Consider the following 16,159-nt stretch of genomic DNA (forward strand, 5'->3'; position numbering starts at 1 on the left):
GAATACAAATAGCCTTTAATATAGAAGAAGGCTTATATTTGAGGGATGCTCAACTAAGAAGGAGGAGGGCTCTATTTATAACAAAAGAATTTCCCCTCCTCCTTATACAAAACCAATGTGGGATATTTGCCAAAAACCAACAATATAGCCATGCTAATAACAGCTATGAAGTCGAGAGTTGTTTTGTATATATAGAGAGAGAGCATTTGGGGTTGATGTTTTCTTTTCCGTTTGTTAAAGTTGTTGCCTTTCAAGTTGTTTGAGAATGATTGAAAACTCGAGTCGAATTTCATTTCTTTTCCGTTGAGCATGGAATTAATCTTTGGTTCTGCGTTTATGTATTAGTGGATGTATTTGTCTTTGCTTTGTTTACGTGGGTGAAAAGGTTTTGTTGGGTTTAGTTGCATAATTCAGGCTTAAGGTTTATTTCACTTTATCATTAATAAAATATTTAGTTTCATAATTCAGTGTGTAGAATTCTTTTTATACTTTTGGGTAAAGTACAAATGTGGTAATTAAACTTTACCCTCTTCTATTCAATTCCACCGCTGTCTTCACCATTGTCGGGGCTGCTACACCAAACCATTGGAAATACCAAGAAAACTTTTCACTCCATCTGGATCTATCATCAATAGGCCAACTGCCCGACTTCAAATAATCACGCAAATCGTTCTTTAATGCCTCTGAACAATTCAGGAGTTCTTCGACCCGTTTCCGAAGAGATCCTAGAAACACATATTGAACAATGCTACCATTTGAAGAGGTCAACCTTCCAGTCAAGACAGCCTCGTTATAGGACAATGCAAGCTACAAAACACAAGGATATGGCATATGTTAGGGATATGGTTAAGCGACCTATGGGCCAATATGGATAATGTTGAAATATTTCAAGAAAAATGACGGAGTGCTTAAAGAAGTTACGGAAAAGTACCTTTAAACTGGAGAGAGAGAGAATGGGTCGCCAACAACAAGAGGATACCTGCTCTGCCAATATGCCAATGGTGGTGTACAAGGATAAATAGACCTAAAAAGCAGAGAGATATTAACAAAGATTATTACAAAGACATTCACGTATTGAGAAATAGACGATAAGAATACGTAATACGGGAAGAATCATATACACGTCTAGAAAACTTGATCTGAACAACCCACTATCAGTATGCCAACAAGTTGACTTATTTCCCGTTGACATTGTAATGTAGTTGACCAAAATCCTATACAAAAGATGAAGAATTGACAACTAAATCAGACTATTACCAGCAAAGCCTTGACTTTTCTTATTGCACAACCAAAGATTTCCCAGATTTTCATTAGTAGTTTTGATGCGTTGGATGAGTCAGAGAAGAATATATTTCTTGACACAGCATGCCTCTTCAGAGGGGACTTCAAGGAAGAAGTAGAAGAAATTTTAAGTTGCTTGTATAAGGGTGCAATGTGTGGAATAAGCAATTTGCTAGACAAGAGTCTACTTCATATGGATTCTGATGGGCGGATTTCTATGCATGATATGCTTGAAGAGATGGGGAAGGGCATTGTTCACCGAGAATCTAAGAATCCCAGAAAGCGCAAGAGGTTATGGAGTCTCGAAGACATGAACCAAGTGCTCAAATATAATAAAGTAAGCATTAATTGGATCAATATTCCTTTTTTTTTTTTACATATTTGTGTATTTTAATTGAAATTTATATTTGATATATTGTCAATATATAAATTCATTTAGTTATATGTTGTTATCTGTCAAAGTGTTTCAAATATTTTAACTATTATTTCAAAAAATAAAATATTTATTTACTTACTATACATATAAAACATTTTTTATTGTCTAAAAATTTCAGTATTAAAAAGATATGTCTGATCAATCTATGATTTTCTTAGTATAATTATATTATATAATGAGTAATTTTAATGAAATGTTCACAATATTTTTGTAACGAAACTTGATGAATTGTTTCTTATTATGAGGTGAATAAATCAGTTGAAGGAATAAAGCTTTTTCGTTTATCGAATTGAATACCTGCTGTTATTATGTTCAGGTTTTGAGAAGATGCATAATCTTGGATATATCATCGTTCTTGTTTCAACAACTTCCCGTAGACAGTTGATAGCGTATCTTTTTCTGATGAGCTAAGGTATCTTCGTTGGGACTTTTTTCCCTTGAAATCCTTATCAAGTTTTAATCCAAAGAATCTTGTTGTGTTGAAACTAACTGATAGCTGCAAAGAACAACTTTGGAAGGAAGATCACCAGGTATTTCATATTTTTGTTTTTATTTTTGATACGGTCCAAAATAAGTAGATAATGCTATTATTTTATATTTTCAATGTACAGGATCTTCTTAATTTAAGGTCAATTGACCTTTCTAATTGCAATAAACTACGGAATATCCCTGATCTATCAGGAGCCATCAACCTTCAAAGCTTTTACTGCAATGGGTGTGAAAATTTGGTTAAGCTGCCTTGCCTTAACCATTTGGCATCTCTTGAAAAACTTGACCTTTCTGGTTGCAAGAGTCTAAGGAAAATCCCGAGTCTATCAAGAGCCATCAACCTTCAAAGCATTTGCTGCAATGGGTGTGAAAATTTGATTGAACTACCTTGCCTCAACCACTTGGCATCTCTTGAAAAACTTGGCCTTTCTGACTGCAAGAGTCTAATGGAGATCCCTAATCTATCAGGAGCCATCAACCTCCAAAGCCTTTGCTGCAATGGGTGTGAAAATTTGGTTGAAATACCTTCCCTCAACCAATTTGTATCTCTTGAAATCCTTGACCTTTATTGTTGCAGGAATTTAAGTAAGATTCCTAATCCATTTGTAGCCATCAACCTTAAATCACTTAAGTGCAATTACTGTACAAGTTTGGTTGAACTACCTAGCCTCAATCATTTGGCATCTCTCAAAGAGCTTCAATTGAAGGGATGTCATAATTTAAAAAGTTTCCTCATGAGCTCCCAAATAATTTGTCTGACTTAGATTTAAGATACACTGGAATAGAACAAGTGTCGGAATCAATTCAGCATCTTGTCAGACATAGAAAGTTGAGTTTGAGTTACTCTACGGTGAAAAATGTATCGAGCAATATTTCAAAGTTGGAAATGAACTGTTTTGTTGTATCCCAGGAAATGAAGTTTCGGCAAATGAGTTTGAGCATCGAAGCGTGAATTCTCGGATAAATTTAAAGATAGCCCCAAATGGGTGTAGTGGGAGCAGATTCTTGGAGATGGGCGGGACCTACAGATACAAAGTTCATGTGTTCATTGTGTTTAATGAGGATATGATTATAAGAGACAATGATTATGACGAGGCATCATTTTTCTGCATCAAAGGTCAACTTGAATTTCCAAATTGAAAACTACTCTTACTTTGTGATTCTAGTTACCGTAAATTTGTACATTAAGAATTCAATTGCTTATGATAGTTGCATTTCTTTGTAGAGTCGGTGGTGGTTTTTTAATTCATAGAGTCGGTAGTTGACTTGATTCAGCTCCATTGCTTTCGTTGCATGGATTGGGCAGTAAGTAGACATCTCCACCACACTGAAGGAAACAGCCCAGTACTTCTGCAACAGGTTTCGGACAAACCCCCTTAATAACAAACCTTGCTTGAAAACTTGCAATGGTTTTTTTACCCCCAGTTTTCCTTCATTCAACCTCGAATTTCCTTTTTGATTCAAACTTCATAAGGCTTTTTACTGGGATATATATAGTTAGCTGCGGATCAATTGATGCAATACAAAGACAAGTTCCAAGGTGGTAAGCGATCGGTCACATGGAACTACTTGAGAGAATCTATGAATACATACATCGAAGCTGTACAGAAGTACTTCCTAAACTCTGAATTGAATATATTCCTTGTATTTTCTAGTTGTCATAGTTTGTGATGGTTGCGTCTCATCTTCATTCCCCTGTTGAGTCCGTCTTCTTCTTCTGTAGGTATATAATAGATTGCTCTTGATATACTCTACGAGCGAGTATATTAAATTGTGTAGGTATGGTGCCCTCATTATGAGATTATCTTATTACAAACGATTTAAAATTTATTGACGGTTTCAGTAATTTGATATAACATCTTTAAGATCTCTAAATATTCTAAAAAGAGTTTAAGGTGGTATAAAATTAATTGTCTGTCATTGACTTTGTATATTATTGTTAACGAAGCAACTTCTACGTAAAAGGATTTTTGAAATGAAGAAAATGATTGTGGTGGGGGTTTCTAAGGTCCACAAGCATATGGATTAATTTCATGGCTCCACACGCACATGCATGATGGATGTTTCATATCAGAATTATGATCTTTTTGCCTCAACCACACAATTTATACTCCTTCATGGTGTCTTTGTCTCCTTAATTTCAAAGCTTTGGCACAGAAATCAACACCATCGTGTTAGTTAGATTCAAACATTTGATGAGATATTTATTTTCTCTAATAATTAAAAATTGTGTAATGGTAGAATAGAAACAGTTTTTTATTGACCTTAAGTTCTCTCTTCCGATTGTGAATTGATCCCACCTCCCGACATAGATGAAAGTATGAGAAGTGCTGCTCGTATGGGAAATGTTAGTGTTTTGTACTCATTAGTTCATAGAAATGGGAATGTGTTCAGGCATGTTTCTGAGATTTTATTGGGGGCGAATATATAATCGAGACCACATATTTGATACCTAAACCGCTCCTATATCTGGTTAATATGAAAAAGAAAGACAGAAACATAATTATATCCTTTCGGTTTTCATAATATAAACAATACAAATAAATGTGCTATCAAGATCCCATTCGGATTACTTTAAAACTTATACTCATGTTTCAGAATAATGAATATCAAATGCAGAGTTAATAATTCCCAGTGAATAGGAATGATAGTGTTGAAACACCTTACCCTAGTTAAATTGAATTAGAATATCAAGTAATCAGAATGTCCTCTAAATTACATCAAGTAATATCAAGCCGCAGAACATTCAAACATAAAATTGTAATCAAAATAATAATCGAATAATATTAAAATTCAGATATTTTACCAGCAAAATGTCCCAACAGAAATTCACAATTTTACCTTTCATTTCGAATCAACAGAATATGAACTTTACTTACAAGGAGACATCCAAAACTGAATACCAAAAAAAATTAGAATGAAGATTTAACCCTCCGTAAAGGATCCCAATAGAAACAGAATGGGGATTGAGGTCCCATGAAGAATCAAGACGAGGAATAAATCTCATGCAGAATTAGGACGGGGAATAAATCCCATGCAGATATCAGAAATGCATCCACATGCAAATTAATGGTGATGCCACGATATTCAAAAGTCAGATATGTCACGTAAATATAAATATATACATATAATCAGTTCACGAATATTTTATAGATAACAACATATAACATAACATGTTAAATATATTGAACAGGTCAGGGGACAGACCTATAAGAGATAATCAATATCGGCTAGGCCTTAGGTTTCCCACAATCAATAGTACTAGATCCTGCAGATCGGGAAACTAAAACAATACTCTTCCATAAATGTGGATGCCAATAATCTAAACAGAAATATACTATAAAATCATTAATCTAATACTTATGCGTATTTCGGGACGAGCGAGCAGACTCGACTGAATAGAATGATAGTAATCAGGGTCTAGTGGTGAGCGATTTGGTGACACGAGGGTACCTTCAGAAAATTAGACCCAAAAGTAAGTTCAAACTCATAATTTACTTAACATAATTAGGACTTAAAACGAAAAATGATGCAAAATAGGACTTTTGGTCAGAATTTGGCTAAACGGACTCAGGACGTCAAAAATATAAAGATAGGTGTAACACCCCCAACCCGGATCCGACCCAGATTCAAGTCCGAGGTGTCACATTGACTTTTCAAAGCATTTACTTTTACAAAGTGACTAAAATTTCATTTGATATTCGTTATAAACAGAATAATTTCTATTATATAAAACATATGGTTTTACAAAACTTATCAGAGCCTACTTGATCCAAATTTTAAATTACATGCCAACTACTTTCAATAAAACAAAATACATATAATTCAAAATGTTTTTCTGATCTGATCTTTGGGAAGGAGAGTCTGACCTGTCTTGCTCCTCTTTGCTCCTTTATCTCCTTAAAACCTACGTGTGAAACACTCACACGCTAAGTCGATGACTTAGTGAGACATAAAACATGTATACTAGAAACTCTAGATACTTAACAATGCATAACATTTCATATTTCATGTAATACACCCACATCATAAAACAGTTAATATAAGCAACTATAAACATGCACACATATCATCATTATCCTAAATACATCATTTTTAATCTTATTATAATTATCATTATTATTCTCATTAATCCCTCTTATCATTAAATCATGTACTTAACATTTATACCAATTATATAACTTATATCATACTCTTATATATATATATATTCACATAACTGATATATTGTTCTTATCTCTTCATATAAATCATATAATATATATACCTCCTTATCCCATAGTTATATCACATGTTCATGTATCTACACAATCATGTACTTATTTTCATATATTCCATATATCAATGCCATATAGCTTATATCCTAGTTTCACATAATCATTATAGTATATTTCTTAAATACTAATTTCCTATATTCCCTTAGCTTATTACCACCCAGTTCCTATGACTTTATCATATAATTTCTTGAATCTTTGTACTATACCTTATACCACATAGAAATATAATAAGGTTTAGATCATAATTTCATTTAAACATATTTGTATACTCATTTATGTCAATATCTCCTAACTTATATTCCATTATCATGTTATCACTTATATCTCTTATACCTAACCTTCTTAACCAGAAAGTAAACACAATATCATATAATATTACATATAAACAAATGCATACACACCCATATATCATCATTAACATTTTTACCATTATTCATATTATTATCGTTAATTCTTTTATCACATGATCTTGTATTTATCACTGATACACATTATATAACACATATAACATCATATAATTCTTGTAACACATTTCATAGCACAATGCATATAAATCACATATATTGTATTTATTGTTATCTCTTTATTAGCCCATGTACACATGTGAGAACCAAAGATATGTGAGTACATAGAGGTTGTGCACATATGCTGTCACCACAGCTCGTATAATTCCCACTATGGGGCATAGAATTTGTCCCGAAGGACCACTATGTCCCGAAGGAATACATATCACTTATGTCCCGAAGGACCACTCCTTAAGAACCATATACATATTCCAATGGACTAAATAAGTGTACCAAAGTATCGCATATATGTTCCAAAGGATTACATATATGTCCCGAAGGACCACGTAGAACCCTCGACTCTTGGCATGCCAGCTATACCTCTAGCTCTCATGACACATAACATGGGCATTATCATTCATGTTATCTCATATTCACACATTCATTTCACATATCTCTTATCACATGTCTTATCTCTTATGATCATGTAATCACATAACTTTGTATCACATAGCTCATATCATTTCTTGTAAAATCACTCATATATTGTAGTACATATAACTCATATACTCTCTCATATATTCACATAGGTCACATCATACGGATCATATATTTTCATATAGTTTATGTTTTATTCTCTTATATTCACATACATGTAATACATACCAGGCATGTTCACACAACTCATTTGACATAAATTATGTAGCACATACACAACATATCAACACATATATTCATGCATACCTACAAATCATATCATTCACATACTTATGTTTATGACTTCATGCACTAGACTTAGAGGAAATAGACTTCTCGCAAGTCCAATTTCCATATAATCCTATATTCAAAATAAGAAGCACTCACCTGGCCTCACTAGTCAATACCGATCTTTTATCTTTTCCTCGATGACTATTACATGTCAACTTGTCCGGATTATGCTCTCGATCGATATATACATGAATACACAATCCAATAAATTTCATAATTTGAATTACTTGAAAAGATTCTTACCGAAGCAACTAAATAAAGCACTAATTTCCACTTCTTAGCTTAAGTAGTATCGGTACTACCAACACAGTATCGATACTTCAGTGCTAGGGTACCGATACCCTACCCCGGTATCGATACCAAAATTAGATTCGATGTTTCCTGGTATCGATACCCTCCACACTGGTATAGATACTGTTCATACAAGTACCGATACCCCATGCGTAATTTCCTCATAATTTGCCTTGTAGTATCGGTACTCATTCAACCAGTACCAATACTACCAACCCAAAATCTATTCCTTAAACCCAAAAACCATCCATTACCCAGCTAAATTCCTTATTTTACTCTTCTTTCATGCCTTTAAACTTACTCATTCAACCAGTACCAATACTACCAACCCAAAGTCAACGGTCAACAATCAAAATCAACGGTCAACAGGTCGGGTCGGTCAACCGATCCAACCGGTTCGGTCCAACAATTAACCGGTTTAGTCGGTTTGAATGACCAAAATTTTCCCCACACGCGCACGACGGTGCATGGGGCGCGCGAGACACCATCCGACAATGATTTGTGTAAGAAAAATACCAAAAAATTATTTTAACCCACAGAGAATAACTTGCCGAGGTTGGTTTGCGAAAAAAGGTCGTCGAAAATTAGGTTTTATTAAAAACCCGAAACTTCCTCTTCTCCGATAAAGCTAACACCGGTGCCAAACGAAAAATGGAGACCACTGGACGAACAATGGGGTACCAGAGGTGTCGCACACCTCCTCACGATTAGCGACGAATCGAAGAAAAACTAAAAATAAATATGAAATCATGGAGAAACTGTTTGGGGGGAGAGAGAGCACGTACAGTAGGAAAGAAAGAAAGAAAGAAAGAAGAGAAAGAAAAAGTGGGAGTTTTCAAACTACCCAAAAGAAAATTGGGTAAATTATACCCTTGGGGCCTAAATTTTTAATAATTCCTGATTAAGCACAAAAAATTTAAAAACTTTCTAATTTAACCTAGGATTCGGGATGTGATAGTGAAAAAATAATTTAAAATTGTCACTTTAGCTTCCTGGTAATTTTTTAATGACGAGTAACAAAAAAGAAACAAAATATAACGGTAACTATGATTTTGAAGAAAAATAATAATTGAATGGCCAAAACAGAAATAAAATAATAAATTAGTGACTAAATAAATAATTTATTTTTTTAATTATAGATAAATTTATAGTTTTAGTCCCTAGTAAGTAGGGGCCTAGGCGAGTGCCCCTTTTGCCCATGCTCAAGGACGGGCCTGAATGTGTTATGGCGCTTGGATGAGGTGGAGTTTATCGACACTCCATTACATATAGCTGCAGAAGAAGGTTGTATGCGTTTTGCAATGGCGATGATCAACTTAAAGCCATCATTTGCTAAGCATGCAGAGAGAGCATTTGTAAACTCTTATTGTTTTGGTTTATACTTTCATTTATTACTAGGCTCTAATTTTGTATAAATTATTATTTATTTTTTATTAATATGGAATGATTACAAGGGGTAGAGTTTACTTTCAATTATTTGACAATAAATACTTAGATATTTTGCAATTGTTGGTTCTTAAACCCTAGATCTCTAAGATAACAACATCCATCAATCACTGAGATCATTTGGTTCGTGCAATTTTGAATAATTATTTAAATTCAAATGTTAAAATTTTAATTTATTTTAAATGATTCAAAATGGATTTAATATGTAAAACTAACTTTAAAATGATTACTCAAAAAATTAAAATGATTTAAAATTTGTTGATCGTTTCAATTCTTAAAATCTCTAAATATTCACAAAATTGGTTCTTTACCTTGAATCCACCGATTCATTCCGTTAAACTTAAAGGAAAGAGCTTGATTTATAGGTCCGATCAAAAGCTTCATATTTAAGTGCTTGTTCGAATAATTGGAGGGATTACAGCATAAAGATTTTTGAAATGAAGAAAATGACTGGTGGGGGGTTTCAAAGGTCCACACGCACACGCATGATGGATGATTTATATGCCAATTTTGATCTTTTTGCCTCAACCACACAATTCATTCATTAAACTTCAAGGAAAGAGCTTGATTTATTGGTCCAATTTCTCAAAAGCAGCTCAAACCAAAGCTCTCTTGCTATCTCTTGTCTCTTTGTCTATCAATCACAGAATCATTCTCTTATGTCTTCATGGCTTCTTCTTCTTCTTCTTCTAGTCAATTGAAGTATCAAGTTTTCTTGAGCTTCAGAGGTGAAACGCGCCTTAACTTCACCAGCCATCTCCTCAAAGCTCTGAAAGACACCGGCATGAACGTCTTCTTCGATGAAGATAAACTGGAGAAAGGGGAGCAGCTTTCACAGGCACTTTCCCAAGCAATAGCAGCCTCAAATCTCACAATAGTCGTCTTGTCTTTCGACTATGCTTCTTCCAAATCATGCTTAGCCGAACTCTGTGACATCATGGGTCGCAAGGGAACTCAACAACATACTGTTCTTCCCATCTTTTACCATGTTGATCCTTCTCATGTCCGAAACATTGTTGGAAGTTTTAAGGAATCCTTTGAAGAGCATGAATCGAATAGGCCACTTGATGAAGTGAATCGATGGAGAGATGCCTTTGTTGAAATCGGCAAATTAAAAGGGTGGCATATACAAGGCGGCAAACTCGATAGGTAACCATATACACTTATACATATTTTATCTTCTTATATTCGACATTTCTTTTGACAATTATTTTGTGAAAATGATTTCTCAGATCTGAGGCTGAAAACATCGAAGATGTCGTTGAGCATGTCATAAAAGAATTGAATAGCAAGTCTAAAAGTGTTTCTAAAGAATTAGTTGGAATAGATGATCAGAAAAAAAAGATCTTGCAGCTAATCGAGGAAGAAGATAATCGAATAATAGGACTTTGGGGAATGGGTGGTATTGGCAAGACTACCCTTGCTGAAGCTGTCTATAATGAAATCTCTCCAACGTTTCAATGTCGTTGCTTCCTTCAAGATGTTAGTGAGAAAATAGAAAAACAGGGGAAGGAATCTTTACGAAATGAACTTCTTTCCGAACTATTGAACTCGAAAACTTGTGTAGACACCCCCTCCATAAGATCCGTCTTAACCCAACAGAGGCTCAGTAATATGAAAGTAATCGTCGTCCTTGATGATGTTGGTGACTCGGAACAGATAGATCTTATGGGTGTAAAACATTTTGGTGATGGAAGTAAAATTATCATAACATCCAGAGATAGGCAAGTACTTACGAATGGAGGAGCTGACAAAATACATAAGGTGAATAAGTTAAATGAGGATGACTCCCTTCAACTCTTTTCTACATTTGCATTTAAGTCGTTGAATCCTGCTCCTGATTTTCAATATCTATCGAATAATTTTTTGCGGTACGCCCAAGGCAGTCCACTCGCTCTTAAAGTTTTGGGTTCTAAACTATATACAAAGTCTAGAAAAGAGTGGGAAAGTGAGGTGGACAAGCTCAAGGAATACGCAAAACCAAAGATTTCACAGATTTTGATGAGTAGTTTTGACGAGTTGGATGAACAAGAGAAGAATATATTTCTTGACATAGCATGCCTCTTGAAAGGGAAATCCAAGAAAGAAGTAGAAGAAATTCTAAGTTGCTTGTATGACGGTGCAATGTGCGGAATAAGCGATTTGCTTGATAAGTGTCTAATTGAAGTGGATTCCAATGGGGTGATATGTATGCATGATATGCTTGAAGAGATGGGAAAAGACATTGTTCGCCGAGAATCTAAAGATCCTGGAGAGCGCAGTAGGTTATGGAGTCTTAAAGACATGATCCAAGTGCTCAAATATAATAAAGTAAGCATTAGTTGTATCTATATTCCTTTTTTTTTTTTACTTATTATACATATAATGACCAATGTTTTAGGGTATAACATGGAATCTACTCAAGTTTTACTGTGTTAGTGAATACCTAATTCGTTGCTTATAAAATAGAGAACGTATTTGTATTGTCTAAAACTTTCAGTAATAAAAAGATATGTCTGATTAGTATAAGCGTTTCTTGGTATAATTATATTTTCTAATGAGTAATTTTAATGAAACGTTCATAATTTTGTCTGTAACGAAACTCGTTAAATTGTTTCTTGTTATTAGGTGAATAAATCAATTGAAGGAATAAAGCTTTTCGTGAGTCGACTTGAAGACCATCCGTTACTACATTCTGGTTTTGAGAAGATGCATAATCTTAGATATATCATCCTTCGTACATGTCTGTTCTCTGTTAATATTGTATATTTTTCTGATGAGCTAAGGTATCTTCATTGGGACTTTGTCCCTTGGAATGCTTATCATCAAATTTTAATCCAAAGAATCTTGTTGTGTTGAAAATAACTGGTAGCTGCATAGAACAACTTTGGAAGGAAGATCACCAGGTATTTCATATTTTTGTTTTTGATTTTGATACGGTCCAAAATAAGTAGATAATGGAATTATTTTATATTTTCAATGTACAGGATCTTGTTAATTTAAGGTCAATTGACCTTTCTGATTGCAACACTCTGAGGAAGATCCCTAATCTATCAGGAGCCATCAACCTTCAAAGCCTTTGCTGCAATGGGTGTTTAAGTTTGGTTGAACTACCTTCCCTCAACCAGTTGGTATCTCTTGAAAGCCTTGACCTTTCTTATTGCAAGAATTTAAGGAAGATTCCTAATCCATTTGGAGCCATCAACCTTAAATCACTTAAGTGCAAATACTGTACAAGTTTGGTTGAACTACCTTCCCTCAACCAGTTGGTATCTCTTGAAAGCCTTGACCTTTCTTATTGCAAGAATTTAAGGAAGATTCCTAATCCATTTGGAGCCATCAACCTTAAATCACTTAATTGTAATGGGTGTTTAAGTTTGGTTGAACTACCTTCCTCAACCAGTGGATCTCTGAAAGCCTTGACCTTCTATTGCATGAATTTAAGGAAGATTCCTAATCCATTTGGAGCCATCAACCTTAAATCACTTAAGTGCAAATACTTTACAAGTTTGGTTGAACTACCTTCCCTCAACCAGTTGGTATCTCTTGAAAGCCTTGACCTTTCTTATTGCAAGAATTTAAGGAAGATTCCTAATCCATTTGGAGCCATCAACCTTAAATCACTTAAGTGCAAATACTGTACAAGTTTGGTTGAACTACCTTCGCTCAACCAGTTGGTATCTCTTGAAAGCCTTGACCTTACTGGTTGCTGGAGTCTGAGGAAGATCCCTAATCTATCAGGAGTCATCAACCTTCAAAGTCTTTGCTGCAATGGGTGTGAAAGTTTGGTTGAACTACCTTCCCTCAACCAGTTGGTATCTCTTGAAAGCCTTGACCTTTCTTATTGCAAGAGTCTAGAGGAGATCCCTAATCTATCAGGAGCCATCAACCTTCAAAGCCTTTCCTGCAATGGGTGTGAAATTTTGTTTGTACTACCTTCCCTCAACCAGTTGGTATCTCTTGAAAGCCTTGACCTTTCTTATTGCAAGAGTCTTATGTGGATCCCTAATCTATCAGGAGCCATCAACCTTAAATCACTTGAGTGCAATTACTGTATAAGTTTGTTGGAACTACCTTGCCTCAACCATTTGGCATCTCTTAAAGAGCTTGGACTGGAGGGATGTCATAATCTTATGGAGTTTCCTGAGCTCCCAAAAAATTTCTCTGAGTTAGATTTAAGGCACAATGAAATAAAACAAGTGCAGGATTCCATTCAGCGTCTTGTTGGACTTAGAAAATGTATCGAGCAATATTTCCAAGTTGGAATCCCTTAACGTTTTGGAACTTGAGGACTGCAGAAGGCTTAAAACACTCTCAGAGCTTCCACCATATCTGCGGTGCTTGAATGCAAATGATTGCACCTCATTGGAGAAAGTATCCTTCACCGATCATAATTCCAATTCATTCTTTTCTTTACATGATGGTGATGACACTCCTCGTGATGAAAAGGTTTCCATGTCATTCCTTAATTGCTTAAACCTGAATCAAGATTCAATTAAAAGCATTGTGAGAAACGCTGTGCTTCAAATTCAATCCCTAGCTCAGAGATGGGCAAGGAGGCAAGGGAGGGGTTCTTTTGGAAATCAATTTTTTTGTTGTTTCCCAGGAAATGAAGTTCCAGCAAATGTGTTTGAGCATCGAAGCGTGGATCCTTGGTTAAATTTAGAGATAGCCCCAAATGGGTGTAGTGGGAGCAGATTCTTGGCATTTGCTTTATGCTTTTTGGCTGATCTCTGGTTTGGAGTCGGAGATGTTGGATTTATCTGTCAATACCAACTGACAGCTGCCAGTGGTGAAAAGTTCATGAGAGAGAGTCGCGTTTCTTGGAGAGGGGACAGGAGCTCCAGATACAAAGGTCATGGTCATGTGTTCATTGTGTTTAATAAGGATATGATTATAAGAGACAATGATTATGATATGATTAAGAGACAATGATTATGAGGAGGCATCATTGAGATCTACACAATGGTCAACTGTGTAGACATATGAAAGGATGAAATGGGGTGTCTTGGAGAGGGGACAGGAGCTCCAGATACAAAGGTCATGGTCATGTGTTCATTGTGTTTAATAAGGATATGATTATAAGAGACAATGATTATGAGGAGGCATCATTTGAGATCTACAACAATGGTCAACTTGGTAGACAATATGAAAGGATGAAATGGGGTGTTCATGTATTTTATGTGGATGCAGAGAGTAATAGCATTAGTGATGCGATGAGTTGTGATGCAAAAAGAAGAGTTAACAATGGGTGGTGAACAAGGGGATGGGGGACTTTTCACTTCTTTTAATCTTTGTTTGTGTATGCAGATGCAACTTCACAATATTTTTTTTTTGGATAATTTGATTTTATTACCCAAAGAAAAGAGCGAATACCTACTACAACTGAAACAAGATACCTGTCAACAACAATAAAACAGCAACCCCTTACTAGTAGCCTAAGCGAAGTTAAGGTGGGTTGATGTGGTGGGGTTTAGTGGACCTTGTAGCCTTTGATGAAGTTGGTTTTGGATAGTTAGCTGCTTTGAATGAAGTTAAGTTGAAGCGGGTGGTTTATAGGGATTTGTGGATCAAGTAGTTTTTGATGTTGCTTGTTTTGGGGGATAGATGATGATTTTCTTTTGAAGTCAAATTAGCGTGTAGATTCTCAGGTGGCGTTGACATGGTTGGCATCCCGTTTTGGAGTTATTGGCGTTGGTTAGTATCCGCAATCAGGTTCCATCCCAGGCTTGGTTGTTTCGTGATGTCCGTAACGGTTGCTGCGCTCTTGGTATTGTGCTGGTGCGGCAGATTACTGTCTTCCTTCCAGTTTGGTTGTAGGAACCTTGGGGAAGTGGTGGTTAGCTGAGTTGGTTACAAATAGTCTATGCACTCAGGTGAGTGGATTCTTGTGTCTTGGGGATCAGAAAACGTCGTTGGTTGTTGTGTTTTGTTGCTGCAATTAACTTATTGTTGCGTTTGTTTTTAAGTCGGACTGTGCTTTTTTGGTAAGATGGTTTGCAGAGGCTCACATTTTGAGTATTTTTTTAGTGCTGTAGTGTTCTTGTTAGGTTCTCTTTAGTGCAATAAGGGTTAGCAGTTTGGGTGTGTTTCATGGTGGGACATCGTTGTAATGGTTTTGTTAACATTTGTTTGGTTTTGTTCCTTGCACTAGTTTCGAGTACTCTTTTCCTCCATTTAGGTAAGGGAGGTTTTTAATGAGGCTCTTAACTTAGGTTTGTTAAATTATTAATAAATTTATTTTGCCGAGCAAAAAAAAAAAAGAAAAACAAGCCATTACATATCAACTCAACTAAGACAATCAAGAAAAGGAGCAAAACAACAAACTACAAAATAAGGAAACAAACTTCCCATGTAACAGCCACCCCGTAGGGTCTTCACACACGTCTACAGGTGAGTGCCCAGGAAGACCAAAGAATACAGCAGCAACCAGCAAGTTCGCCAATGTTCCAATCCAGGAAAAGCTAAAGATTAACCCTATCAGTTTTGTTTATGCTATAGCCATGCAACTTAGCACTAACTGTCCTTTTGATACCCTCGAAATCCTCATCAAACACCCGAGAGCAGTCTCTAAAGTGCCTGAAATTACGTTCTCCCCAGACAAAATACAAAAGACTAATCCAAGCTAGCTTCAAAATACAAACTAGCAAGGACTTCCCCTTGAAATTGGCTGCTGCCCAGGCCAAGGT

The 16,159-nt window shown here is 35.5% G+C and overlaps 1 protein-coding gene across 1 annotated transcript; it reads left to right on the forward strand.

Annotated features, from left to right (window-relative positions):
- The first annotated feature begins 1,432 nt into the window (after positions 1-1,432).
- Positions 1,433-13,765, forward strand: LOC120176637 (disease resistance protein TAO1-like). The gene is made up of 8 exons (XM_039183031.1): positions 1,433-1,618; positions 2,095-2,247; positions 2,329-2,854; positions 3,117-3,323; positions 10,139-10,640; positions 10,724-11,801; positions 12,257-12,376; positions 12,458-13,765. Exons 1-8 carry the CDS (start codon positions 1,433-1,435, stop codon positions 13,742-13,744), a joined length of 4,059 nt encoding a protein of 1,352 aa, XP_039038962.1. The 3' UTR covers positions 13,745-13,765.
- The last annotated feature ends 2,394 nt before the right edge of the window (positions 13,766-16,159 follow it).

Source organism: Hibiscus syriacus, unplaced genomic scaffold, assembly GCF_006381635.1.
Source record: "Hibiscus syriacus cultivar Baekdansim isolate YM2019G1 unplaced genomic scaffold, ASM638163v2 tig00112249_pilon, whole genome shotgun sequence".
NCBI lineage: Eukaryota > Viridiplantae > Streptophyta > Magnoliopsida > Malvales > Malvaceae > Hibiscus > Hibiscus syriacus.